This window comes from Physella acuta, unplaced genomic scaffold (assembly GCF_028476545.2).
Source record: "Physella acuta isolate Inbredline_101_S28 unplaced genomic scaffold, ASM2847654v3 ptg000258l, whole genome shotgun sequence".
NCBI lineage: Eukaryota > Metazoa > Mollusca > Gastropoda > Physidae > Physella > Physella acuta.
Genome location: NW_026731777.1, coordinates 797360 through 825274, shown reverse-complemented (window position 1 = coordinate 825274; position 27915 = coordinate 797360). Strand labels below are relative to the sequence as shown.

The 27915-nt window shown below is 37.4% G+C and overlaps 3 protein-coding genes across 3 annotated transcripts; all 3 read right to left on the bottom strand.

Annotated features, from left to right (window-relative positions):
- Window positions 1-757: 757 nt before the first annotated feature.
- Window positions 758-5786, bottom strand: LOC131938891 (uncharacterized). The gene is made up of 5 exons (XM_059297117.1): window positions 5662-5786; window positions 4878-5074; window positions 4245-4379; window positions 4039-4112; window positions 758-2026 (listed from the first exon to the last, which is right to left on the bottom strand). Exons 1-5 carry the CDS (start codon window positions 5714-5716, stop codon window positions 1840-1842), a joined length of 648 nt encoding a protein of 215 aa, XP_059153100.1. The 5' UTR covers window positions 5717-5786; the 3' UTR covers window positions 758-1839.
- Window positions 5787-7276: 1490 nt separating this feature from the next.
- LOC131938858 (F-box/LRR-repeat protein 3-like) lies at window positions 7277-11021 on the bottom strand. Its single transcript, XM_059297081.1, has 3 exons — window positions 10871-11021; window positions 7812-8064; window positions 7277-7554 (listed from the first exon to the last, which is right to left on the bottom strand). Exons 1-3 carry the CDS (start codon window positions 10934-10936, stop codon window positions 7277-7279), a joined length of 597 nt encoding a protein of 198 aa, XP_059153064.1. The 5' UTR covers window positions 10937-11021.
- A 5120-nt stretch (window positions 11022-16141) lies between these two features.
- Window positions 16142-26591, bottom strand: LOC131938886 (uncharacterized). The gene is made up of 8 exons (XM_059297110.1): window positions 26395-26591; window positions 21334-21586; window positions 20968-21240; window positions 20633-20788; window positions 19882-20078; window positions 19235-19369; window positions 18850-18923; window positions 16142-16379 (listed from the first exon to the last, which is right to left on the bottom strand). The coding sequence occupies exons 1-8, from the start codon at window positions 26461-26463 to the stop codon at window positions 16226-16228; spliced, it is 1311 nt and encodes a 436-aa protein (XP_059153093.1). The 5' UTR covers window positions 26464-26591; the 3' UTR covers window positions 16142-16225.
- Window positions 26592-27915: the final 1324 nt, after the last annotated feature.

Here is a 27915-nt window from a genome sequence, read left to right as displayed (position 1 = left end):
TTAATCTACCCATGAATATATCTAAAAATTAATTAACGGCTTTAAATAAGTTTGTAATTAACAATGTGTTTAAGAAGGAACAATATTTACCACACAAAATACCATTTAACAAATCAGAAAAACAAACAAACAAAAAATGAGTTATCAAACATCACTATTAAGTCAAAGTTAAGCTATTGTTCTAAAACTTTAAAACAAATGTGGTTAATCTACGTATGAATAAATCAATAAATTAATTAACGTCTTTAAATAAATGTGTCTGTCTGCAATAAAAAATTATTCTCTACCTACATACTATTTTACAGCCCCCCATATAAAGCAGTTTCCTTACAGTAAGAAATCAGACAAACAAATAAATAGTCAAACATGTAAACAAAGTTGAGTTTTAGTAGTATTAGATAGATTTATTTCTTTTTTTTACATCTTATTATTTATATAAACAAATGGCGACGAGAATGTAGACTATATAATTGTTTAAAGAGTACGTATTTCATTTTTCAGGCTATTGTGTTGAACAGAGATTTAAAAAAAAAGTAACTGTTTTTTTTAAATTGAACGGTATATAAACAACTGAAAAATTTATATATATATATATATATATATATATATATATATATATATATATATATATATATATATATATATATATATATATATATATATTAATTACAATAAAATAATTTCGAATACGAATGTAAATGTTATAGAAAATACACTAACTGTACTACTTAATTTTTTTAAAAATTAACATGCATTTTCTGTAGATAAACTAGCAATAGCTACATAATTCGTCTTCTGCTAAATATGTTTTAGCACCTATTCGATGCATGAAGCTAATATGCTCTAATCAATTGCATAGTATTTTCTTTACATGCTTAACTTCTGTCTACTGCATGATACGTTAGATCAATATCATCATTGAATGCGGTTAATCGAATGGTTAAATTCTGGGTACCATGCAACACACGAACCTATGATAAAATATTGATTTTCTGTGAAGGACAGCTAGTTGATCATTTTTGTGTTGATCATATTAAAATGTAACCTGCACAGTGAATTTATTTTAATATAGACCCTTCTTTGAAATGGGATCTAAAGGTAAAGAAAGAAACTTAAATAGTACAGCCTGTATTAAATAAAGTGTTTACAGTTTAAAAAAAATTACAGACGCAAAACGATAAACGTTGTTAACCTAAGTAGCTGAAAAAAGTATACAAGTTTTTAATGTGTGAAATCTTTAACTATAAATTGTTATGCAGTGGTCTAATTGACGTTTAAATAAAATATCATTACTGGGTTTTTTTTCCCTTTCTACAATGATTTCTAAATTGTTTTAATACAGAGATTTCATTGCAATTGATTCCCTTGACCAAGTATACAATCAAATATGGGAAATAATTCACTCTAAATGCATTTGAAACTACTTATTGTTATTATTAGTAAATATTATTATACAAATCAAGAGTTTTTCTGACATTTTTCTCCGGTTGGTAACTTAAAATCACCGAGTAGAAGGGGTGCAATTATCAGCTTTTTAGTATTGTTTTCATCATTGTTATTGTTCTAGAACTGCTGGCCTCCATGTTATTGTTCTAGATCTGTTTACCTCCATACTATGGCTCCTGCGCTAACCCTCTGTTTAAGATCTCACCAAACCATCCCTAATCAGCTTTCAATAGTTGTCTCTTCATCTAGCTCATCTTGACATTGATAAATTGATTGCAAGTCAAAACTTAAAACAAATAGTTAAATGGACCCATTTTTTAAAAGGATAAATGAAAAACACAGATGCTAATGTGTACTACCTTGTTTTACCACCGATCTAAAAAAAAACATTCGTCAACTGGTCAACCCGGTGAACTCTCCTGACCCCACCTTCACAACTTGACCGTTCAGTGTGACGTCACATGACACTGGACATCGCGTCATGACATCTTTTATTGCCAGCATGTACATCTCTACGTCACCACTCTTGTAGCTTTTCAAACACAGGGACAGGGTGTCCAGATTTTTGCACGCCTGCAAACTGTGGACACACAGGTAGGGTAGGAATAACAGCATTACATCCATTGATGGTACACAGGTAGGGTAGAAATCGTAAACATTACATCAATTTATGATACACAGGTAGGGTAGAAATAACAGCATTACATCCATTGATGATACACAGGTAGGGTAGAAATAACAGCATTACATCAATTTATGATAAACAGGTAGGGTAGAAATAACAGCATTACATCCATTGATGATACACAGGTAGGGTAGAAATAACAGCATTACATCCATTGATGATACACAGGTAGGGTAGAAATCACAACATTACATCCATTGATGACACACAGGTAGGGTAGAAATAACAGCATTACATCAATTTATGATACACAGGTAGGGTTGAAATATCAACATTACATCCATTGATGACACGCAGGTAGGGTAGAAATAACAGCATTACATCCATTGATGATACACAGGTAGGGTAGAAATAACAGCATTACATCCATTGATGATACACAGGTAGGGTAGAAATAACAGCATTACATCAAACAGGTAGGGTAGAAATAACAGCATTACATCCATTGATGATACACAGGTAGGGTAGAAATAAAAGCATTACATCCATTGATGATACGATACACAGGTAGGGTAGAAATAACAGCATTACATCAATTAATGATACACAGGTAGGGTAGAAATAACAGCATTACATCCATTAATGATACACAGGTAGGGTAGAAATACCAGCATTACATCCATGTATGATACACAGGTAGGGTAGAAATAACAGCATTACATCATTTTATGATACACAGGTAGGGTAGAAATATCAACATTACATCCATTGATGACACGCAGGTAGTTTAGAAATAACAGTATTACATCCATTGATGATACACAGGTAGGGTAGAAATAACAGCATTACATCCATTGATGATACACAGGGAGGGTAGAAATAACAGCATTACATCAAACAGGTAGGGTAGAAATAACAGCATTACATCCATTGATGATACACAGGTAGGGTAGAAATAACAGCATTACATCCATTGATGATACACAGGTAGGGTAGAAATAACAGCATCACATCCATTGATGATACACAGGTAGGGTAGAAATAACAACATTACATCCATTAATGATACACAGGTAGGGTAGAAATAACAGCATTACATCCATTAATGATACACAGGTAGGGTAGAAATACCAGCATTACATCCATTTATGATACACAGGTAGGGTAGAATTAACAGCATTACATCACACAGGTAGGGTAGAAATAACAGCATTACATCCATTGATGATACACAGGTAGGGTAGAAATAACAGCATTACATCCATTGATGATACACAGGTAGGGTAGAAATAACAGCATTACATCCATTGATGATACACAGGTAGGGTAGAAATAACAGCATTACATCCATTGATGACACACATCATAAAGGCACACCGTACTTAACAGTTGAGCATTGTGCTGACTACACCATATGCCGGGCTCAAGATACATACAAACTGTAGTTCATCGACCCTATAGCTCGTTAGGTCTAAAAGGGGGGCTTTACAACTTTATCTGTGAGTTGCAACATACCAACTCTCCCGCCACTTATCAGTGATAAGAAATAAAGAAATATAAAATTGGTTTTATTGATTTAGAAAACATCAAATATACAAAAAGATATATAATGATTATAATGTAGGCATATCATCTTGCTACAGCTTAGGCGATGTGTTTAACTACTTACAAATCAAACTCCTTACAAACAGGGCCGGCGCTACCTATAAGGCGAACTAGGCGGTCGCCTTGGGCGCTGGCCGTAAGGGGGCGCTAAAATGGGTTGGAAAAACAAATTGAAAGTTTGAAGGGGGGGGGGGGGTTGCAAATCGAAAGTTTGTCCCCGGGGACACAAAAAAATGCGTGGGGGGGTGCGCTTTTAATAAGTTTTGTCTCCGGCACTACTTACAACTCAAACAACTAATGTGGTTTAGCCAAAAAAATCTATTTTAAAAGCCTCAAAACACAGAAGAGCAAAGCTCACCTACCTTTTGAACACAAGCTCAAAGCGTTCCGTGTCAGGGCGGACACCCGTCTGTAGATGAAGGTGGTGTATGGTATTCTGTAAACACAGACCAATTATATGATTATAATCATGAGTTTTTGTATTCAAGATTCATAAGCGTCAACTAGCCCACCTGAAAGTTCTGTATCTACTTTTTGCACACTACCGGGTCCCTCTCATCCCTCTCACCTGAAAGTTCTGTGCCACATGTTGAAAGAACTTCTCTAAGTTCTCTTTAGCGATGGCGGCACCAGCTTTCCACTTGACTTGATAGAGTGGCATGGATGGTGTGAGTATCAATGTTGGGTCTTGGGAGTACGACTCCTGAATGGAATAAGGTTAAGATTACTTTGCAATTCTGTATAGAATTATGACTGATCCTCTTGGAAATAACACAATGTTACTCAGTGTAATAAATAAATAAAATAATAAATTCAACGTGAGCAGTTTGTTGAGCTACTGCAGTAAAAGCGGATGTATGCAGAGGCGTAGCTAGGGGGAGCGGGGGGGGGGGGGACATATGTGTTGGGTTGGAAAAACAAATTGAAAAGTTTGAGGGGGTGTTTGTAAATCAAACGTTAGGGGGAGGGGGTGCAAATCGAAAGTTTGTCCCCGCCCGCCGGGAAGGGTCGCTACGCCTCTGTATGTGTGTTAAAACTGTTAGCAGACAGACACAACTTTTAGGTTAATATCAAAAGTAAACTGATGTTAATATTTCCTGTCTTTCTTTTTTTTTAGTGTTTATTAAAAATTGTTATACTGAAGGTTTGTAAAATCTTGTTATACTGAAGGATTTTATGCATTTTTAAAACATCAGCTCACAAATTTGTGCTTGATGTGAAAAATCGCTTTTAGCTCAGGACAGGCCGCTGTAAGCTTCTCCCATGCTAGAGCGGTAATTTGACTTTCTAACTCTGGGATTTTGTCAGCTCGAACTGTGATCACCTTGAGGCTGGTTGATGTATTAGCCAGGCTGAGTAGCAGGTCATCTTCCAGATAACCATAGCTGAGGTCAAGGTCTGAAAGTCACAAGGCCTCTCGTTATGTGGCATATGGTAAACACACGAGAAGAACATACGAAACTAAATATTACGGTTATATAGAGTCAGTCTTTTGAGAACTAGGCGCTGTGTTGTCAAGGTCTTGTTAGAGTTAGGTGGTCAAGGTCTTGCAAGATATAGATGGTCAAGATCGAATCAGAGCTTAGTGGTTAAAATCTGTTCAGAGTTAAGATGTGTATTGTTAAGGTCTTGTTAGAGTTGCGTTGTAAGAGTCTGGTCTGAGTTAGTGAGTCAAGATCTTATCAGCATTGGGTGGTATTGTTAGAGTTGGATGGTCAAGGTACTTTTAAAACGGAATGAACTGCTACATTGAGAAGTGTTTGTCTACTCTCCAGACTAAATAGCGATTAATGAACACGAGATATAATCGGAGTTTACTTCCATGTACATTTATAAGCACCATCATAAGCCATCACACTTATTCATAGGAGAATAAAAGATTGATTATTCATTACACTAATAATAATAGTTATTTACTTAAAATGTGCAAGACTAGAAAAAAATATTAATTCATGTAACTATAAAAATGACGTAATTCATCCCACCTGATAACTTGCTGAAACCAGAGATGGCGTTTCGAAATTGCGGAAGATAGCTCATGCTATTATGGAAACTACTTTTCAAGCTAACGAGCCTGGCGATAGCAAGGGTATGTAGCGTGGTGCCGCAGTATTTGCCAGCTGCTATCAGCAATTTCATGCCTTGGGATATATAAATAAAGTTTCTACTTATTGTTTATTTATGTTAGACGATACATGAGCATGTGTTTGTTTTGATTATCTGATACATTAGCATGTATTTGTTTTGATTATCTGAAACATTAGCATGTATTTGTTTAGATTATCTGATACATTAGCATGTATTTGTTTTGATTATCTGATACATTAGCATGTATTTGTTTTGATTATCTGAAACAATAGCATGTTTTTGTTTTGATTATCTGATACATTAGCATGTATTTGTTTTGATTATCTGAAATATTAGCATGTTTTTGTTTTGATTATCTGATACATTAGCATGTATTTGTTTTGATTATCTGAAACATTAGCATGTATTTGTTTTGATTATCTGATACATTAGCAGTATAAAAATTTCACAAGTAATTGACCCCACTGAGCCACAATCGGGTCAACTTAAAGACAAACCTTGTTACATTTATGCAGTGGCGTAGCGAGGTCGGGTGTCACCCGGTGCGGCACTTAATGGTGTCACCCCCCCCCCCCCTCATATTTTCGATTTGCACCCCCCCCCCTCAAACTTTCAATTTGCACCCCCCCCCCCCCCTCAAGTTTTTCTCTATATTTTGCTATTTTTTGCATTGGTGTCACCCCAATAAGTTTCTACTTATTGTTTATTTATGTTAGACGATACATGAGCATGTGTTTGTTTTGATTATCTGATACATTAGCATGTATTTGTTTTGATTATCTGAAACATTAGCATGTATTTGTTTAGATTATCTGATACATTAGCATGTATTTGTTTTGATTATCTGATACATTAGCATGTATTTGTTTTGATTATCTGAAACATTAGCATGTTTTTGTTTTGATTATCTGATACATTAGCATGTATTTGTTTTGATTATCTGAAACATTAGCATGTTTTTGTTTTGATTATCTGATACATTAGCATGTATTTGTTTTGATTATCTGAAACATTAGCATGTATTTGTTTTGATTATCTGATACATTAGCAGTATAAAAATTTCACAAGTAATTGACCCCACTGAGCCACAATCGGGTCAACTTAAAGACAAACATTGTTACATTTATGCAGTGGCGTAGCGAGGTCGGGTGTCACCCGGTGCGGCACTTAATGGTGTCACCCCCCCCCTCATATTTTCGATTTGCACCCCCCCCCCCTCAAACTTTCAATTTGCACCCCCCCCCCTCAAGTTTTTCTCTATATTTTGCTATTTTTTGCATTGGTGTCACCCCCCTAAATGGTGTCACCCGGTGCGGTCCGCACCACACGCCCCCCCCCCCCTCGCTACGCCTCTGCATTTATGTAATTGAACTGTCTTGTAGACACCCAACGTCTCGCCGTCTATCCCGCCCCTCGTGTTGTTTCTATTGACACATCTCTCTAAGCCCAACATAAACGGTCTATAAATTGCTGTAAGCCCACCACTCAAGGCCCGATGTTAGACTGTCCTAACTAACCTTGCCTCACGGTAAGAATTTCCTTGAAACAGAACCTCACAGACTTTTCGCTATTGCTAAGGTCAAGGACACGAAGCTGTCGCTGGACTTTCAAGAATCTCTTCAGGAGTTTAGCGACCTCAGACAACGGCGTTGACCTTTCCCCACCGCAATACGTTTCCAAACTGTTCAGATTTTTCAGTCTGAAGGTCAACAGCTGGTGATTCTCTGAATTCAAAAGGCTGGCTAAAAACAGATACATCTTCTCTGAACAAGATGGGTGGTATTCCAATACTATTCAAAGCAAGAAAATTTACATGTGATTTACTCATGAAACTACACTAGTAATTTACTCATGAATGTACACAAGTAATTTACTCATGAAATTAGATATGTAATTTACTCATGAAATTACAAACGTAATTTACTCATGAAATTACACAATTAATTTACGCATTAAAGTACACGTGTAATTTACGCATGAAATTACACATGTAATATACTCTTAATATACATACACATACATTTTTACTATACTCTGTGTGACTTACCCAATTGAAGATTTTCAAGTTTTTTACATTCTACCTTAATATGACGTAATGTTTTGCCGGTGATGTCAACAAACCGGATGGCCTTTTCGTCGCTTTTACAGTCAAAAACAAAATCTCCGGACTGCCACAGGGACGGCACTGAGAGTGGACGGAGCCAGGACTTGCAGGTGAGGGCGGCGTGGTACTTGTCGCTGTTGCTAAGGTAACTGAAGACTTGCAGCAGAATCTCGTTCGGCAGCTGGCTCCAGTCAGGCTGAAATTGTATTAAACAAGTTGCCTGGTAGACACCAGAGGCGTAGCGACCTTGTAAATCAAGTGATATTTTAGAACAGCTTGTGGGTATAATAGACTCCCAACCTTTACTCTCCCTTTCATTGCACCTCTATATATTACTTCAACAACACCAATGAAATCTTGCTTGTGCTTGAAACTACCAATAAATTTGGTGTGATCAGGTGTTCCCCAATCAACCTTAATATGTTGACCGTTGAAAAAAAAAGATTGTGGAAGTTATGAGGAATATATCAAAGTACTGTGTGTAGATGGCTATTTATCCACTTCCACTAAGCATATTTCTGCTATGTTAGCCAAGTCATCTGCAGTTTTTGAGAGAATGTCATATAGTTGTAAACAGCTAGCATCTGTGTGTCTCACAAATCTCTATACCTGAACCACATCTTTAGTTTTACGTATGACTTTGTCAACTTCTTCTTTTTAGATGATAATGTTGTAAGCAAGTAACTCATCTTAGAGGACTTTAAACATCCAATAATATAACCTTGCCGAGACTGCACAGTTTAGGTCTTCAGACTGAACTTAGGTTGTCATAGGACACTATAGGACGTGAGTATAGAACACTATAGGACGTGAGTATAGGACACTATAGGACGTGAGTATAGGACACTATAGGACGTGAGTATAGGACACTATAGGACGTGAGTATAGGACACTATAGGACGTGAGTATAGAACACCATAGGACGTGAGTATAGGACACTATAGGACGTGAGTATAGGACACTATAGGACGTGAGTATAGGACACTATGGCAAGTGTCTTGGTAAGACCTTAGTTTAGCGTCTTAAATTCTAACGAAACTAGTTATGTGCGGTGGAGGTAACTAATGAATATTTCTTTCATTTGGCCATATGTATGACATATTTTACATAATATAACAGATAATTGATTAATAAATCACAATCCATGACCAAACCAGTCAAAAACATCCTGGAATAAGCTTTAAACTACCATGTTCGAGACAACAATAAGTAAATACAAGCAGCGGCCATGTTTAAAAACAATAATAGAGTAGTTTCCCTTGAAAAATTGTCTATTCGCATATCTGTTGTGTTGATTTTATGGTTTAACATGAATTTTTATTTTTATTATATATGCTTGTATTGTAATTTTTCTTTTTTTAATATGGTTGAAATGAATGACTAATAGACCTTTTCAGACTTAATAGTGTGCATCCAAGACCACAACAATTGAGTGGAGGTCGAACTTTTGAACACTTTTTTTTATGCAGTAATCAAATCAACATTAGATCGCAAATAAATGATGTCGATCTTACTGGGTTAATATAGTTATGACAGCGGGCGCTATTACAGAACAAATATAGTGATGAACCTATTGTTTCAGATAGAAATTGTGATTTGTGGTGGGGACAGGTTGGGTAGAATTCATGCGATGTGATTTTGAGACGGGTCAAGAAATGTAATTAGCATGCTGAGTCGCATTTCTTGAAACCAACCGTTTTATCCCCCACTTAGCACATGGTCACCGAGTTAACGCTCGCGCGTGACGCATGTACCGGTACCGCCGACTGTTTGGCTAATTATATGGGAAAAAACAAGCACTGCCGTTTTGACACTTATGCGACGTTTAATTTGATTACTTATGTTGGTGTTCAATTAAACAGCCCCTCACACATCTATCCCTCGTCCATTTAAACATACGTGGTTATTTCTGCAAGCTTGCTGTCTTGAGACTTTCGGCCCTTTAAAAACTTTTAAGCTCTCACCGTATAGAACTAGACTACCCATATTAAGCTCCAAAAGAAATTTGGTGAAAACAGGATGGCCGTCCGATTTTGAAGCTGCTCTGCGCTTTATTAAAACACAATGGACGATAAGAAGACACTTATTTTAAGTAAATTATTGATCTAAATCTTGATACATTAAAAGTGATATTCGAAAATTAAGAGCTGTGTATTAGGCCAGACAGTCAACATGATATTTAAATTTAAGTCCAAAAAACTGTCCTCAAAAGATGTAACATTACTAATTTTTTGGGCAGTTTCGCGCTATTGAATTAAAGTACGTTATCTCACAGAGTGCGATAGCCTACTGGTGCTCTAACGCGGCCCCATGCTGATGGCCGTATTCCTAACGCACCGGATTATGACTTGTCGTGACATTGACAACGAAATATGATGGAGGTTGGGGTTTAATTAAGGTAAAGAGAAGTAAAAAAAAACTGTCATAATTTAAGATAGAATCACTAAAGGGAAAATACAACCTAAAATGAAAATAGCGAACACTCAAACAATAATTTAAAAAAACTCAAACTGTAAGCCTATAGATCAAGTAATGAACAAATAAACATTATATCTAGCACAAAAGTGATTTTATACATAGATACAAGTTGCATCTCACAATAGTTCTAGAATTGATGGTGTTGTTTGTTAGTAATTTCAGTTTTTAAATGGCAGAATTTTAAACAAAATGCTTTGTAGGCTTATACAAATACAAGACAATCATATTTAAAATCCATTTCCATACGAATAGAAATGGAAGGGAAGCTACTCTAAATAATATTTTACTATAAGTTACTATCTCGAACAGGGTTGATAAAAATTAATTTCAGGATATTTAAATTGATTTAACCATCAATGATGATCTATTATAAATTATCTATAATATTTTATTAAAATAAACGAAAATAAACTCATATTTAAAGCCAGATTCATTAATTCTAAATAATTAACTCTCTCCCACATTACTTAAGTTGTTTTAGCCGAATTCACGACGCTACACTAAGGTTTTACCCGTGGCTTTACCTGTGTAGTCCCACCCATGACAAAATCTACAGCTGCCTGTTTGAGACTGCTTAAATATATTGCCATGGTAAACTAGAGGGTTGGTGCAGTTTTTTTTATCTGGTTTAGTTGAAGATGAATTTTTATAAATATTTACAGTCGCGCCATTTTGTTTACATGATGTTGAAATTGTTGCGCTACACAATTTTTGATGACGTTTATTGAATGATTTCAATGAAAGCACTTTGACATCTTAAACTTCAATGAACTCGAGCGAAAAAAGTCTCAAATGTATACCAGAGGCCCATTAAAATTTTTTAAAATCATGCGCGGCTTAGTTATAATTAAAATGGTTTTAAAATCATGTCTGTTTTTTTCGGACTTTACTAAAGATTGTATGTATTTTTTTTTTAATATTTTATTTAACTAAATAAAAAGTAAAAGAAAATTAAAGACAATTTGGTTTTCACGTGTAATGGCGACATAAACAATGGCATCCTGCCAGAGGCGTATCCAGGTTTTCGTTGTAGGGGGAGCGAAAAGAGCAAAAAAAAAAGGCGCCGAATTTTTAACGCGTTCTATAAACGTGTATTTTATAAATATATATATATATATATATATATATATATATATATATATATATATATATATATATATATATATATATATATATTTATATAATTACTAGCTGTATGTCATTACTTCGCTGTGATGTAAAATAAATTGAAAGTAGCACTCTGAAGAAATAAGAATACACACAATGTAGGCCGACAAAACAAAAATGGTATCAATCTAAACATAAAACAAACAAAATATACACATACTACAACCAAAAACAATGAATGTAACACAATCTGTTTTGTAATTCTTGTTAAAAAATTCTTACATAATAATTCCTGGGAAATTATTTAAGACAAGTGAAATAGGGGAAATAATCACTTTCTTAATATAAATATGTACATATCTACACATTTAATTATAAATGTCAAAACAAATAAATAATTACTTAAGAATATAATGAAATTGTTTAACACAATTTGTGTTAACAAAATGTTTTTGTTTATAATCAGAATTAAATATATCGTCATCATAAATGCTAAAGTATTACAGCATAATGAACGTTTTTGAAATCAGAGTTGGTATAAAACAACGCTTTTCGATTTAAAAGAATAATATTTGGAATAACAACCTACATTAAACTAAAGATCGGTCTTTTAAATCCGATCATATATTTTTCAATAAACTACTGCTTTTTTGTGTTCTTTAACGAATTTTTTTTTAAATAGTGATAGGTATGGGTTAGATCACTGTATTGCTCAAACACCTTTTTACTGTCCGGTCACTTTAGGTCAACTATCCAACCCAGTGTATACCTAGGTGTGACATTAATGTCGCTCTGCACAATTGTGGTGGTGAGGTGTGGGGGTTCTAAACATACATATATATTACACATGTATACTGATTCAGAAATAGATTTAAATAAGTAGCAGTGGTATTATGACAATATTTTTTTTTCTACAGAGGGGTCCATGGGGGAGGAGGGTTGTAACTGTTTCATATAATTTGTAATCGTATCACTATCGCCATAACTGTAATAATACTACTACTTCATCGTGATGACGTTGTTGAACTTGTCAAAATTTCCCCACCACTACGCAGCTTGCCCATAAGTAAATTTAAATAGAGGTGTCACATCAGTTGTATTTGTTTCTGTATTGTAATTTTCAAAAAATTAATCACACGATTTAAACTGTATATACAAAGTAATTATGTGTGAAGTTTTATGTATAACATTTTCTAATGCAATTATTCGTAAGCAAATACATTATACAGTTGCCTTAAACTTTACACCCCTATTGCCAAGTAGTACTAACGGTAGAGGTTATTAAAAAAAATACCAATGCATCGTAATGGTTATTTTTAGAATGGCAAACTGATGCAGCTGTTAATACGTGTTGTAAACGTAGACACTACTGGACTAGTACAATAATGCTTAATTGCTGCATGATAAGAAATCTTGTGATTTACATAAATCTAGATGTGCCGACCAAAAATATTTTTTTTACAAATATCATTGTTTAAAAACTTTGAGTTTAAAAAGTTTCCAAAAAGGCGCCACTTTGCTGAAAATGGCCAGAGGGGGAGCCCCGCTCCCCCTGCTCCCCCCCTGCGTACGCTACTGCATCCTGCTATTCGATAGGCTAGCATACATTTTATTGTGCAAATTGAAAGCGAAAAAAGGAGACCTGTGTCATTAGGTTTAAATTAGCATCGTTAATTAGAAACTATATCTATATCTGCAAAGTTAAGTAAATAAAAAAACTGATTTGGGACCAATCAATATATGTCTTACGAAAGTGAAACATCCGGTTATAACTTAGGCTTGATGAAAATAATTAGAAATTACTTTCAAGTTCTCTTGATTTACAACTGTTATAACATTGATTCTAAAAACTTTAACTTTCCGAATAATTTATAGGCTTAAGTTTTTATGTTTTATTATTTTTATGATCGCTTTGATTGCAAAATCTTAAAAAAAAGCTCGTTTTTATTACATGTCAACAATATGATGGAAGGTTTCTCGACAACTTAGTCCCCCCATTTGAATTCTCTAATGATTTTGGAGGTATATAGATTAGGATAAATACATCTGTCTATTTTATTACATTTTTACGAAATTTTTAGGTGTTTGATAATGATTCCTGCATTTATTTCCTTCACAATATAATTAACTTCTTTAATCTGTTTATTTCTTTGGGTCGGAGTTGATGAGCGATATTTTGACCACTACTACCAGAATGATTGCATTCAATCAGTGGGTCAGGACTTGGTGACAATGCAATTGTTTGAATAGGATTAATTAATTAATTTTTATAGATAGATTAAAATAATATTTCCTTCTGAAGTAATGATGTTTATCGCGCTATCATTAGTATTAAAACAAAAACGAATAACTGTGCGTTTGTGTGACTATCTTTAGTCATGCAGTTCTAGTCTAGTAGAAATCTTTAATTATTGAGTTTTGTAACCAATACTAGAGTTACCTGCCAACGTGCAGTTATCAGGATCTAGTTTGGTTGCACGTGATGTGGGTCCGCAAGTTTTTATATTCTGTTTTCCTTTAATTATTACCGGTCTTTCCATGTCATGTGACCTCTGAGAGATCTGTGTAGGGGAATTTTCACTTGCACAAAGGCAGTATAACCTAATGTGTCGTGAGATCAAGACTTGCACGACGGCAATATAACCTAATGTGTCGTGAGATAAAGACTAGCAAGACGGCAATATCACCTAATATGTCGTGAGATCAAGACTTCCAAGACGGCACGGCAGTATAACCTAATGTGTCGTGAGATCAAGACTTGCACGACGGCAATATAACCTAATGTGTCGTGAGATCAAGACTTGCACAACGGCAGTATAACCTAATGTGTCGTGAGATCAAGACTTGTAAGACGGCAGTATAACCTAATGTGTCGTGAGATCAAGACTTGCACGACGGCAGTATAACCTAATGTGTCGTGAGATCAAGACTTGCACGACGGCAGTATAACCTAATGTGTCGTGAAATCAAGACTTTTAAGACGGCAATATAACATAATGTGTCGTGAGATCAAGACGGCAATATAACCTAATGTGAGGGATCGGCGTGGTAGAGTCGGTATAGCTCATGGTTGCTAAACCGAAAAGTCTCGAGTTCGAACCCTCGGGCAGATGAGGTTCGTTAGCTGGGGACAGCCACTCTTCTAGGAGAGACAACTCCAAAATTAAAGAACTGCTGCCTTGTAGTTTGTTCTTGGTTGGACAAAGGCTATGGAAGCAAATCCAAAAAGAAAAGCAGGCTGAAATCGGAGTCAATGGCCTCAATGGCGCATAACCAGTTGACACGTAACGCTTAATTGTGTTGGAGGCGTGGTCGAGTCGGCAAAAAGCTCATGGTTGATAAATTCGAGCAAAAGTCTCGAGTTCAAACCCACTGGCAGATAAATCTCGATCCCCTTCAACACTAATAATTAAGAACGAAGAAGAAGAAGAAGAAGACCTAATGTGTCGTGAGATTAAAACTTGCAAGACGGCAATATAACATAATGTGTCGTGAGATCAAGCCTTGGATGACGGCAATATAACCTAATGTTTCGTGACATCAAGACTACCAAGACGGCAATATAACATAATGTGTCGTGAGATAAAGACTTGCATGACGGCAGTATAACCTAATGTGTCTTGAGATCAAGACTTGCACGACGGCAGTATAACCTAATGTGTCGTGACATCAAGACTTGCACGACGGCAGTATAACCTAATGTGTCGTGAGATCAAGATCCGATGGTCGTAGTGAATTAGTGATTAAGACGTATAGGCGTAATAAAGGGCTATGCGTTGTCATTTTGTACATGATATGTTATCTACATCATAAATATCTACTACTTAACAACTATTTACCTGTACCTCGACCTGTGTAATAATAACACGTGATAACTTGGCTGCGTTCAACACAGTTCACGGGTTTTACACACAATAGTGTGTTGTGTTGTCTCTCTGGGTCAGGCCCTGAATACACCAAACCTCAGTGTGTGATCATTACATCCTGATGGTCAGGACTGAGCCGTATTACAAAATAAAAAAAAAACTATTTAATAACAAACTTTTATATAATCGTGCATTAAAAGAATAAAAACAAATGGTTTTCTTTAAATGAAGTATTCCACTATTTAAAGAACTACACAAAAAGCGCGTATCACTATGATATGTATAAATCACTTCTACTAAAATGTAAGATATGTGTTTCCACATTTCGTAATTAGAAAAATTAATGCAATTAACGTAAACTAACACTTAAATTTTAACTTTTTTTTTATTCCAGGCCGATCGTTCTCTTTAAACATATTTGTTTCACACCCTATTAACTTTATGTATCAACTAGTCACTATATAAATTCATATACACGATTCTCATCTGTACCTATAATCATCTGACTAGGGCTACATTTTGTAAAAACATGATGAAATGCGGCAAGTTTTGGGGGTGCTCTTAAAATTTCCGAGTATGGTGGAGTGGGAGGAGGCAAGAAAACTTGTTTTCTTTTATAAACATGGTGAGGGGTGGAAGCTTTATGAAAGCTTTGGTGGTTAAAATTTGTAAGACGAAATATGAGCGACGCAAGCTTTTATTAGAGAAAACAAGTTCGTTTTAGTTTCATTTCATTTAAAGCTTCTTACAGTAAAGAATTGTTTATATTTGTTTGATTAAGAAATAAAAACAAAATCAGAAACGAGTGTGTAGAACATTGTTTTAATAACGATCTAAAAACATTCGTGAACTGATCCAACATGGTGAACTCTCCTGACCCCACCAACCGTGTCAGACTGACCAGTTTTATTTGACTGCTTGACCGTTCAGTGTGACGTCACATGAGAGCGGACATCGCGTCATGACATCTCTGATGGCTGTCGTGTACATCTCCTCGTCATCACTCAAGTCACAGTCCAAATATAGCGACAAGGTGTCCAGATATGTGCACGGCTGTAAACTGTGGACAGGAGGTAGGGTAGGAATACCATCACATACAATGTATGACACATCAGAAACTCATATCGTATCTGACACGCTAAGCATGTTGTAGCACACTTGTGTCCAGGGACTCTAGGCTGTCGCTGAGCCCGCCCCGCACTGATGGGTACCTGACTCAAAGGTACCTGACTCAAAGGTACCTGACTCAAAGGTACCTGACTCAAAGGTACCTGACTCAAAGGTACCTGACTCAAAGGTACCTGACTCAAAGGTACCTGACTCAAAGGTACCTGACTCAAAGGTACCTGACTCCAACCCACGCAATGGTACCTGACTCTAGTCCACCCAAGTCTGATGGGTACCTGATTCAAATGTACCTGACTCCAACCCATGCAACGATGATGGTACCTGACTCTAGTCCACCCAGCTCTGATGGGTACTTGACTCTAGTCCACCCAGCTCTGATGGGTACCTGACTCTAGTCACCCAGCTCTGATGGGTACTTGACTCTAGTCCACCCAGCTCTGATGGGTACCTGACTCTAGTCCACCCAGCTCTGATGGGTACCTGACTCTAGTCCACCCAGCTCTGATGGTACCTGACTCTAGTCCACCCAGCTCTGATGGTACCTGACTCTAGTCCACCCAGCTCTGATGGTACCTGACTCTAGTCCACCCAGCTCTGATGGTACCTGACTCTAGTCCACCCAGCTCTGATGGGTACCTGACTCTAGTCCACCCAGCTCTGATGGGTACCTGACTCTAGTCCACCCAGCTCTGATGGTACCTGACTCTAGTCACCCAGCTCTGATGGTACCTGACTCTAGTCACCCAGCTCTAATGGGTACCTGACTCTAGTCCACCCAGCTCTGATGGTACCTGACTCTAGTCACCCAGCTCTGATGGTACCTGACTCTAGTCACCCAGCTCTAATGGGTACCTGACTCTAGTCCACCCAGCTCTGATGGTACCTGACTCTAGTCCACCCAAGTCTGATGGGTACCTGACTCTAGTCCACCCAAGTCTGATGGGTACCTGACTCTAGTCCACCCAGCTCTGATGGGTACCTGACTCTAGTCCACCCAAGTCTGATGGGTACCTGACTCTAGTCCACCCAGCTCTGATGGGTACCTGACTCTAGTCCACCCAGCTCTGATGGGTACCTGACTCTAGTCCACCCAAGTCTGATGGGTACCTGACTCTAGTCCACCCAGCTCTGATGGGTACCTGACTCTAGTCCACCCAGCTCTGATGGGTACCTGACTCTAGTCCACCCAAGTGTGATGGGTACCTGACTCTAGTCCACCCAGCTCTGATGGGTACCTGACTCTAGTCCACCCAAGTCTGATGGGTACCTGACTCTAGTCCACCCAAGTCTGATGGGTACCTGACTCTAGTCCACCCAGCTCTGATGGGTACCTGACTCTAGTCCACCCAGCTCTGATGGGTACCTGACTCTAGTCCACCCAGCTCTGATGGGTACCTGACTCTAGTCCACCCAGCTCTGATGGGTACCTGACTCTAGTCCACCCAGCTCTGATGGGTACCTGACTCTAGTCCACCCAGCTCTGATGGGTACCTGACTCTAGTCCACCCAAGTCTGATGGGTACCTGACTCTAGTCCACCCAGCTCTGATGGGTACCTGACTCTGATGGGTACCTGACTCTAGTCTACCCAGCTCTGATGGTACCTGACTCTAGTCTACCCAGCTCTGATGGTACCTGACTCTAGTCTACCCAGCTCTGATGGTACCTGACTCTAGTCTACCCAGCTCTGATGGTACCTGACTCTAGTCTACCCAGCTCTGATGGGTACCTGATTCTACTCCACCCAGCTCTGATGGGTACCTGATTCTACTCCACCCAGCTCTGATGGGTACCTGACTCTAGTCTACCCAGCTCTGATGGGTACCTGACTCTAGTCTACCCAGCTCTGATGGGTACCTGACTCTAGTCCACCCAGCTTGTTCCCCAACGTGAGTCAGATACCTGTCTAACTGTTGGGCACGGTGCACGCTACACCATTTCGTCATATACAGAGTTCAAGAAACATACACATACAAACTTTACTTCATCTGATAAGATTATCTCATAGAAAGTTTGCTTCATTGATTTAACCAACCCAACAGTCATACAACTATTAGAACATATGCATTTAATCTTGCAGCACCCTCGACCATATGTTTTACTACTTACAAATCAAACAACCAGTGGAGTAGCCAGGATCGACTCAAGTGTGGGTGGGGGGTCCAATTTTTACCCCCCCCCCCCTCAAACTTTCGATTTGCACCCCCCCCCTTCAAACTTTCGATTTGCACCCCCTCATACTTTTTATATACATACCGAAGGGTCTATGAGGGGGGGGGGGTTTACTCCCCCCCCTAACCCCCCCTGCATACGTCACTGCAAACAACTAATACACTTTTAGCCTACAAAATGTATTTAACAGCGTGAAACCAGAGCCAGAATAACAATAAAATGTTCACCTACCTTTTGAACATCGCATCAATGCATTCCTTGTCTAGGCCAACATCAGTTTGTAGATCAATATGTTGTAAAGTTTCCTGTAAACATAGACATAATTATATGAGTAAAAATCATGAGTGTTGCTGCATTAAGTTTCAGGAACTTCAATTAGTTTAACGCTGATTCCGCGCGACAACATTTTCGGCTCAGCTATTTGTTAACAAAATATATATTTGTATTTTCTACAATTTAATAACGTGAATTGACCTAATGAAAGTTTTGTACCTAGTACCACCCACACCCTCTTCCCCTGTTAAGCTGATCCCCCTTACCTTGTATTTCTACCATTCAGTAACGTGAATGTACTAAGTGAAAGGTCTGTACCCAGTGTGAAGCTGATCCCCCTCACCTGAAAGTTCTGTCCCATATGTTGAAAGAACTTCTCTATGTTCTCTATAGCGATGACACTGCCTGCTTTCCACTTGACTTGATAGAGCGGCATGGATGGTGTTAGCATCAATGTCGTGTCTTGGAAGTACGACTCCTGATTGGAATTATTTTCAAGACTTACTTTGAAATTCTGTATTTAATTGTGATTTCTCAACTTGGAAATAATACTCTGTAACTCAGTGTTAAAAAGTAAACAATAAATATAGGTCTAGCGACAGATGAAGTAGAGTTCATGTGTTAATCGGCCTCGGCTTATGAAAGGAGATGTAGTCAGCACTTTGCCTACTCGTCTTTAATTCTTAATATTAGTTAGTTACCTATCAGAGTTGGTTGGTCTTAGAGACGTTCTACTGACTTGATTCTTGAATTTGAACTCAAGACTTTCGGAGTAACAGCCTAGTGCTCTACCACCGTCCCATGTTACTCTGACTAAAATTATTAATAGAAGATAAGCTACTTGTTTATCTACTTTACTAAAAGCGGCTGTGTGTTCAAACGGTTACCAGACCGACATGTCTTTTAATTTAATAGCAAAAGTAATTTGATGTTATTTTGTTTTTAAAATATTGTTCTACTATAGGTTTGTTTTAATAAACAAAATCTCACAGTTATGGGTTTGATGAAAAATATGACTATGAGCTCAGGACATGCCGCTGTAAGGTTCTCCCACGCTGTAGGGGTAGTGCTACTCTCGAAATATGGGGGCTTGTCTACACGAACTGTGATCACCTTCAGGCTGGTTGTTGTCCTGGCTAAGCTAAGCAGCAGGTCATCTTCCAAATAACCGTAGCTGAGGTCCAGGTCTGAAAGTCACAAGGTCTCTCGTTACGTGACATATGGTGAGTTGACTAGAGCAGTAACCAAGTCAAATATTACGTACTCATAGCGTCAGTGTTAAGAGAACTGCGCGGTCATGTTCTTATCGGAGCTAGGTGGTCAAGATCTCATCAGCGCTAGGTGGTCAAGATCTTATCAGAGTTGAGTAGTCAAGGTCTTATTAGGTCATGCTTTTGTTATATTTGGTGGTCAACATCTTGTCAGAGTTGGGTGGTCAAGGTTTTTTTTATCAAAGCTGGCTGGTCAATGTCATTTTAAAACTGAATGGACTGCTACACTGAAAAGTGTTTTTCCAATCTCCTGACTTTATAGCCAGTGATGCAACACTAGAGATAACAAATGCTGACTTCCATGTAGATTTATAACCAACATCATTTCCTACCATACTATTTCATAGTAAAATAAATGTTTGTTTATTATTGAACATATTATTAATAATAATTTACTTGTTTCAAAAATGTAACAGACCAGACAAAATCAAGCTAATCCTTTAACTGAAAAATGATGTCATTCAACCCACCTGACAACTTGCTGAAACCTGCGATGGCGCTTCGAAATTGTGGAAGAAAGCTCAAGTCATTAGGGTAAATGTCTATCAACCTAACGAGCCTGGAGATCGCAAGTTTCCGTAGCGTGTTGGCACAGTTTTTACTAGCAGCATTCAGCAGCTTCATACCTTGAAATATATAAATAAAGTTTCCATTTTTATTTTAAATAGTTTAATCATGTTTGGAGAAAAATCAGCACTAAAATGAGGTCGACTGTTAATACCACCAGAATAAAATCTAACTAAATACAAACCGTGCAAGCACCTAACGTCTTGTTAACACTCGATGTTACACTGTCCATACTCACCTTCATGTACGGTAAAACCAGCATAGCCACGGTGTTTGACAGACTTTTGGCTGTTGCTGAGGTCAAGGACACGAAGCTGCTGCTGGTCGTACAAAACTTTGGCCAAGAGTTGAGCGACCTCTGAAAATGACCTTGACTTTGCTCTTATGCCATCGTTTTCCAAACTGCAGATATTGGTTAGCCTGAAGGTCCAAATTTGATGGTTGCGTGAGTTCAATAAGTTGGCCAAAAATTGGTACAGCTTGTCTGTACACGATGCGCGGCTTCTGTTTGCTTTAAAAAAACAAAACAAAAATACACATGTACATTTGTTGTCGACTGGTTCGTACATAGACGCACATTTTAACCACTATTTGTGTGACTTACCCCAAACATCGTACTCGCCGGCTCTACAATCTGCACGAATGTGGCGCAATGATCTCCCAACCTTTTTCATAAATCTTATTGCTTTATCATCACTCTCTGAGTCGATATTAAAATCTCCAGTCTCCCACACGGACGGCACTGAGAGTGGACGGAGCCAGGACTTGCAGGTGAGGGCGGCGTGGACCTTGTCCCTGTTGCTCAGGTAACGGAAGACGTGGAGCAGAACTTCGAAAGGCAGCTGGCTCCAGTCAGGCTGAAATTGTGTTAAGTTTGTCAAATCTCTGAAAGTGTGATTGTCTAAACAGTTTGTGCCTAATGAACCTAAGCGTATTAAGTCTCGGAGATTCCGTAAACTATGCTTTCAAAGAAAATGTGGTCATACAAATATTATTGTATTGTTTTTACCGGACTGTACTGCTCTTTTTAGAATTTTCGGCCACTCACAAAAAACATTTAAAAACTTAACACATGACATCGCTAGATCGTATGGTTTTAAAAAGTTGAATTCATTAAAATCATTTAACAGATTAACGTAAAACATATTAGTATAGGAGATTGTAGTACTTGAGTATAGTACACTATAGGACACTAAATAATGTGACACTATAGTATGTGAGTATAGGACACTATAGTACTTGAGTATAGCACATTATAGTACTTGAGTATAGGACACTATAGGACTTTAATATAGGACACTATAGGGCACTATAGGAATTTAGTATAGGACACTATAGGATACTATAGGAATTTAGTAAAGGACACTATAGGAATTTAGTATATGAAACTATATGACGCTAAAGGACTTTAGTATAGGACAATATAGGACACTATAGGAATTTAGTATAAGACACTGTAGGACTTTAGTATAGAACACTATATGACACTATAGGACGTGAGTATAAGACATTGTGGTAGAGTATAGGACACTATAGTACGTGAATATAGTACATTAGAATATAGGACAATATAGGACATTACATGACGTGAGTAAAGGACATCATAGTACGTGAGTATAGGACACTATAGGACGTGAGTAAAGGACACTGTAGGACGTGCGAATAGACAATAAAAGACAATATAGGACGTGAGTATAGGACATTGTAGTACTTGAGTATAGGACAATATATGAGCTGAGTATAGGACACTATATGACACTAATGGACACTATAGGACACTATAGGACAATTCAGGACACTATAGGACACTATAGGACACTATAGGACGTGAGTATAGGACACTTTTGGACACTATAGGGCGTGAATATAGGGCACTAAAGGACTTTAGTATAGGACACTATAGGACTTTAGTATAGGACAGTATAGGATACTATATGACGTGAGTAAAGGACAGTAGGCCTATATGCTACTATTTAAAGCTAAGGTAACGGAAGACTTTCTGCAGAATCTCGCACGGCAGCTGGTTCCTGTCAGGCTGAAATTGTATTAAACAATCGTTGCCTGATATACACAACAGAGGCGTAGCGACCCGGGCGACAAATCAGTTAAGAAAGGTCTAGTCCAGTGGCGCAGCCAGGATCGTCTCTAGGGGGGTTCAAATTTTTACCCGGGGACAAACTTTCGATTTTCACCACAGCCCTCAGACTTTTGATTTGCTCCCCCCCCCCCCTCAAACTTTTGATTTGCCCCCCCCCCCCACCTTAAACTTTCGATTTGCACCCCCACTCAGACTTTTGATTAGCACCCCCATCAAACTTACGATTTGCAACCCCAACCCCCCGCGTCAGACTTTTGATTTGCACCCCCCTCATACTTAATATATATACCGAGGGATCTATGGGGGGGGGGGTTATGATCCCCCCTAACCCCCCCTACCTACGACACTGGTCTAGTTACTTTTTAATGGTTTTTATATTGGTGTTATAGAATTGATGCAGTAAACACTTAAATATAATTTCTATAATTATTTTTCTCCCCCGTTGGGCGCCCTTAACATCGACACTCCGGGCGCCACTACCTCCCTCCCATAGTAACGCCTCTGATGGACACAACCAAGAGCATTATCACAGATTATTCGAAAGGCTCATTAAATAATTTTGAATATTTGCTGGCACTTTTAACTGACCGATACTGTTCGTAGTAGGTACGTAGGTCAAGACATGAAGACAATGCAACGCGACATTAAATTTGACTTAATTGGTTGCCTAATTAATTTTGTATGAATTAATTAAAATTTTGTCCAAATTAGTAGGCAGTATTACCCAACTATTCTGCGCTATTATACACGCGTCATCACGTTCTATAGGCGCGAAATAGTTTTTAGTCATGCAATTCTAGTGTAAATAAAACATGTAAAGTACTAAAAAACAATTTCATAATAAAACGTTGTAATCAGTGGCGTACCGCCCCCCCCCCCCCCCCCCGAACGAAAAGAAATGTATATAATTTACAGAGAAAATATATACTTTTAACAGTGTCCGCCCCCCCCCCCCCCGAATAGAGTCTACCGCCCCCCTCCTCCCCCCCCCCCCCCGGAGAAAAAAGTCTGGAAGAAACACTGGTGGGTGCCACCGACTAACTTATCTTAGTATTAACTATTGTTTTGTAACAAGTAACACATGTAAACTATCGTAAAAAAATTATAAAAATCAAATTTCCATCATTTTCAACAGTTTTCTCCAACTAAAAATTTCCTTGTCGGCCACAAAAAAATTAGATTCTATTATGGGCGCTAATCTTAAACGATTTTCTTGAATTTTTTGACTTATGATAAATTTAAGGAGATTTTATAAGTTCAATTTTTTTCTCCATCACCGATTTACGATTTTGGGAAAGTAAAATAGCTCTTTTATGATACTCACATTGCAGGTGCTCATTAAACTTGTCTGTTGCCTTTTTCCAGTTTGAAATTGGCTACCTACACCACAATAATTCAAACTAATCAAAACACAATTTTTGCAAAATGCTCCATCAACCAGTTCCACCTAAGTAGCCACAAATATTGAAACTTTAAATTTCTTTGTTCGCTTGCTGGAAATTTTAAAAGCTCATCAGGACGCCAGATGTTTTCTAATAAATACAACCGTGCATCGTCATTTATAACTACTTTGATAAAATTGCCGATATCATTTGCATAAGAAACAGTCGAAGGTGCTGAATTTATGGAAATTTCTTGATGTAATGTACTTTGAAAAGCAATAGTACCATCTTCATTTTATCATTTTCAGTTTTACTTTTCTTTGTAAAGAAATCAGTTAATAAAGTTAATTTCCTTTTTCCTTCCGCTATCATTAAAATGAATTTAAATTGCTTGAAGTAGTTAAAAGATACACATTAAAACACGACTATACGAAGAAGAAAGCAAATTATTATTGGTCTTCTATTCTGTCTAAATTGACTACAGTAGGTTCATGGCTTTACATCTATACGCAGTTTTTTTATAGACTACTAACACAAAGTTTTGTGTCAACAATTGTGGGTCAAGCCCACGCCTTCCTGGCAGATGTGCATCCGGTAGTATTTTATAATTGATACGTACCAATATTCATCCCACCTTCACCCCCTTTTACACCCCTTAACTGACAACCTTGTTCAGCTTTCCCTTCGCCTATAGCGACCCTGAGTGTTTGTTTAAGCACTGAATGATAGCGACACAAGTCCATCGTCGTCAATAGCTGTAACTTAACGTAAAGGATTGTCATTTTGAAGGTTCTAACCCCCCCCCCCCCCCCTCACCCCTGCCTACTCCTCCCTCTGCCATCTTTATCATTTTCAGTTTACTTATCTTTTTAAAAATTAAGTGAAATGAATTCAAATGGTTTGAAGTAGTAAAAACATACACATTATAGAACCTCAATGCGAATAATAATCAATTCCTTTGTTTATTTGTTTTTCATTTCTAGACGCTTTCCCATTGCACTACAAATAGACAACAAAGGCCTACCCACGTAGCCCACCCCTCCCTTTCGACACTCCTTAACTGATCTAATCTTGGCCAACTTTCCCTTGGCCTACTGCGTTCCAGATTATTATACTTAACTTTAGCACGATAATAAAATTCATAACTAAATTCTACAGGCAATTCTCATCACAATGATATACATTGTTGTTCTAGAGGCTGCCAGGTTAAGTGTTTAGTGTTTAGTGTTTAAGCCCTAAATAATATTAACACAAGTCAATAACTGTAGCTTAACGTAAAAAAGTAGTCATTTTGGGGGTCCATGGGGGGGTGGGGGTTATAACCCCCATAACCCCCCCCCCCCCCTCCCTGCCTACGCCACTGGTTGTAATAACAAGCTTATATTTACTAATGCACTAAAAAGTAGAAAATAAATTAGACACTATTATTAAAAATAAAATAAAGAAGAGCGTGGGTCTCTCCCTAGACATTAGTAAAGGTATCCATTACATACTAAAGTGACCCACGCATTCCTTTATAGTTATAGTCTATAGTTTATTTTCTACTTTTTAGTGCATTAGTACACAAAAGCTTGAAAAAAAATTAGACACTATTATTTAAAATACTATAAAGAAGAGTGTGGGTCACTTCCTAAACATTAGTAAAGGTATACGATAGATACTAAAGTGACCCACGCTTTTTTAATAGTTTTTTAAATAGTAGTCTATAGTTTATTTTCTACTTTTAGCGCATTAGTACATAAAAGCTTGTTATTAAAACGTGTTTATTAAAAGAAAAATTAAGTTCTCTACATAATCATCTTTTATAATGTTTAATCGTAAAACATTACATATCTAAATTATTTTAATGCTAGAGTTTCGAATTTTGTACTGCTATTTATGGCCAACCAACCAAAGCCTGAACTGTCAATATCGGAAGTGAGTATAGTACACCATAGGATATTATAGGACCAGATTATAGGACACTATAGGACTTTAGTGTAGGGCACAATAAGACACTATAGGACTATAGAATGCGAGTATAGGACACTATGGGATACTATAGGAAGTGAGTATAGACAATTTAGGACACTAAAAACACTAAAGGACAATTTAGGGCACTATAGGACAATATAGGAATTGAGTATAGGACACATTATAGACGTGAGTAAAGGACACTATAGGACACGATAGGACGTGTCTTTACCTGTTTAGTCCCACCGCCAACAAATTCAGCTGCAGCCCGTTTTATTCTTTTGATGCTAAACAATGACATATCGCCGTGTAGCAATGTGGCACTTCTCGTTTCTATTATATTATTTATATTGAGATGTTTATATAGATATCCAACGATGAAATAATAATAAATACCCTACACTCGCGCCATATTGTGTACAGGATGTTGAAAGTGAAGCGCTACACAATTTTTGATGACGTGTATTGAATTATTTAAAAAGAAGCACTTTGGAATCTTAATTCTTGAATGATTTTTGAGGTTATTATAATAGGATAAAAAACATTAGTTTATTTATATATTTTTTTACATTTTTACGAAATCGATTTGTGTTTGATAATTATTCTTGTAATTATTTTCCTTCACGCTATAATTAACTTCTTTAATCTGGTTATTTCTTTGGGTTGGAGGTCGGAGTTGACGAGCGATATTTTGACCAGAACGATTGCATTCAACAGTGACGCGTGGGTCAAGACTTGGTGACAATGCAGATTTAACTAACGTTTCCGTTATGAAGCCATGATTATTATTGCGCTATCGAAAAAAATTTAACCTGGAGTAATGTTACGAAACTAGTCACGAGTCACCCATAAAGTTGGTACTGATGGTGGTGATGACTGCAGTGAGAGGTTCAAGTAAAACGCAAACACAATTTCAGCTAGGCAACTTTAATGGTTACTACTTTAGTCTTCAATAAGAAGGAAATAATCTTGAACATTAATAGTGCCCAGCCCTAGTGGCCAGCCCTATCCACATTACAAAACACAAAACACGACTACATCCTAGTAAAGCTAACGTTCAACTGTCCTATTTGTCCTCAACATCCAGTTTAGGGTCTCTGCCTCGAATACAATAGGGTATCACATTACGTGTTTCCCCAAATTTGCATACCAGGTTAAATGGGTCGGGCTCAGGCCAAAGACCAACGACCTGTACTTCCCCTAGCCTGCACAACGCTAGGTAGGGCGGGGTGAGGGAGGTGGGATGTTAACACGCTGTCCCAGTTCAGGGGTGGGACGGTAGGGGGTAGGGTAGATAATTAACTAGCATCGACAATAGACTCAGTCATAACAAATAATATCCCTTAAGTTTTCTCGAATATTCTTATATAACACTACGGGGTATAAAGACATGATTTTCAATCCATTTTTAATTACTTAAACCTTTTAAAATAGAACAGAATCTTGTATAAAATAAACCGGGAGTGATCTCCCCTAAACTTTCTCGAATATTCTTATATAAAATAACAGGGGATGGGAACTCGGGCTATAGACATGATTTTTAATCCATTTTAAATACTTAAAGTTTTAAAAATAGAATAAAATCTCGTAGACAAATTAATTGCACACCAAGTGAACGCGAAATAAAAAAGCGCACAATAGTGCGCAATATTATTATTACTTTTAAAATTTACATTAGTTTTTTGAGAAATCGGAAGTAGCGTAAAGTACTACTTCCAGTCAACGGAAATGACTCAAAATTTAATAGAAGGTA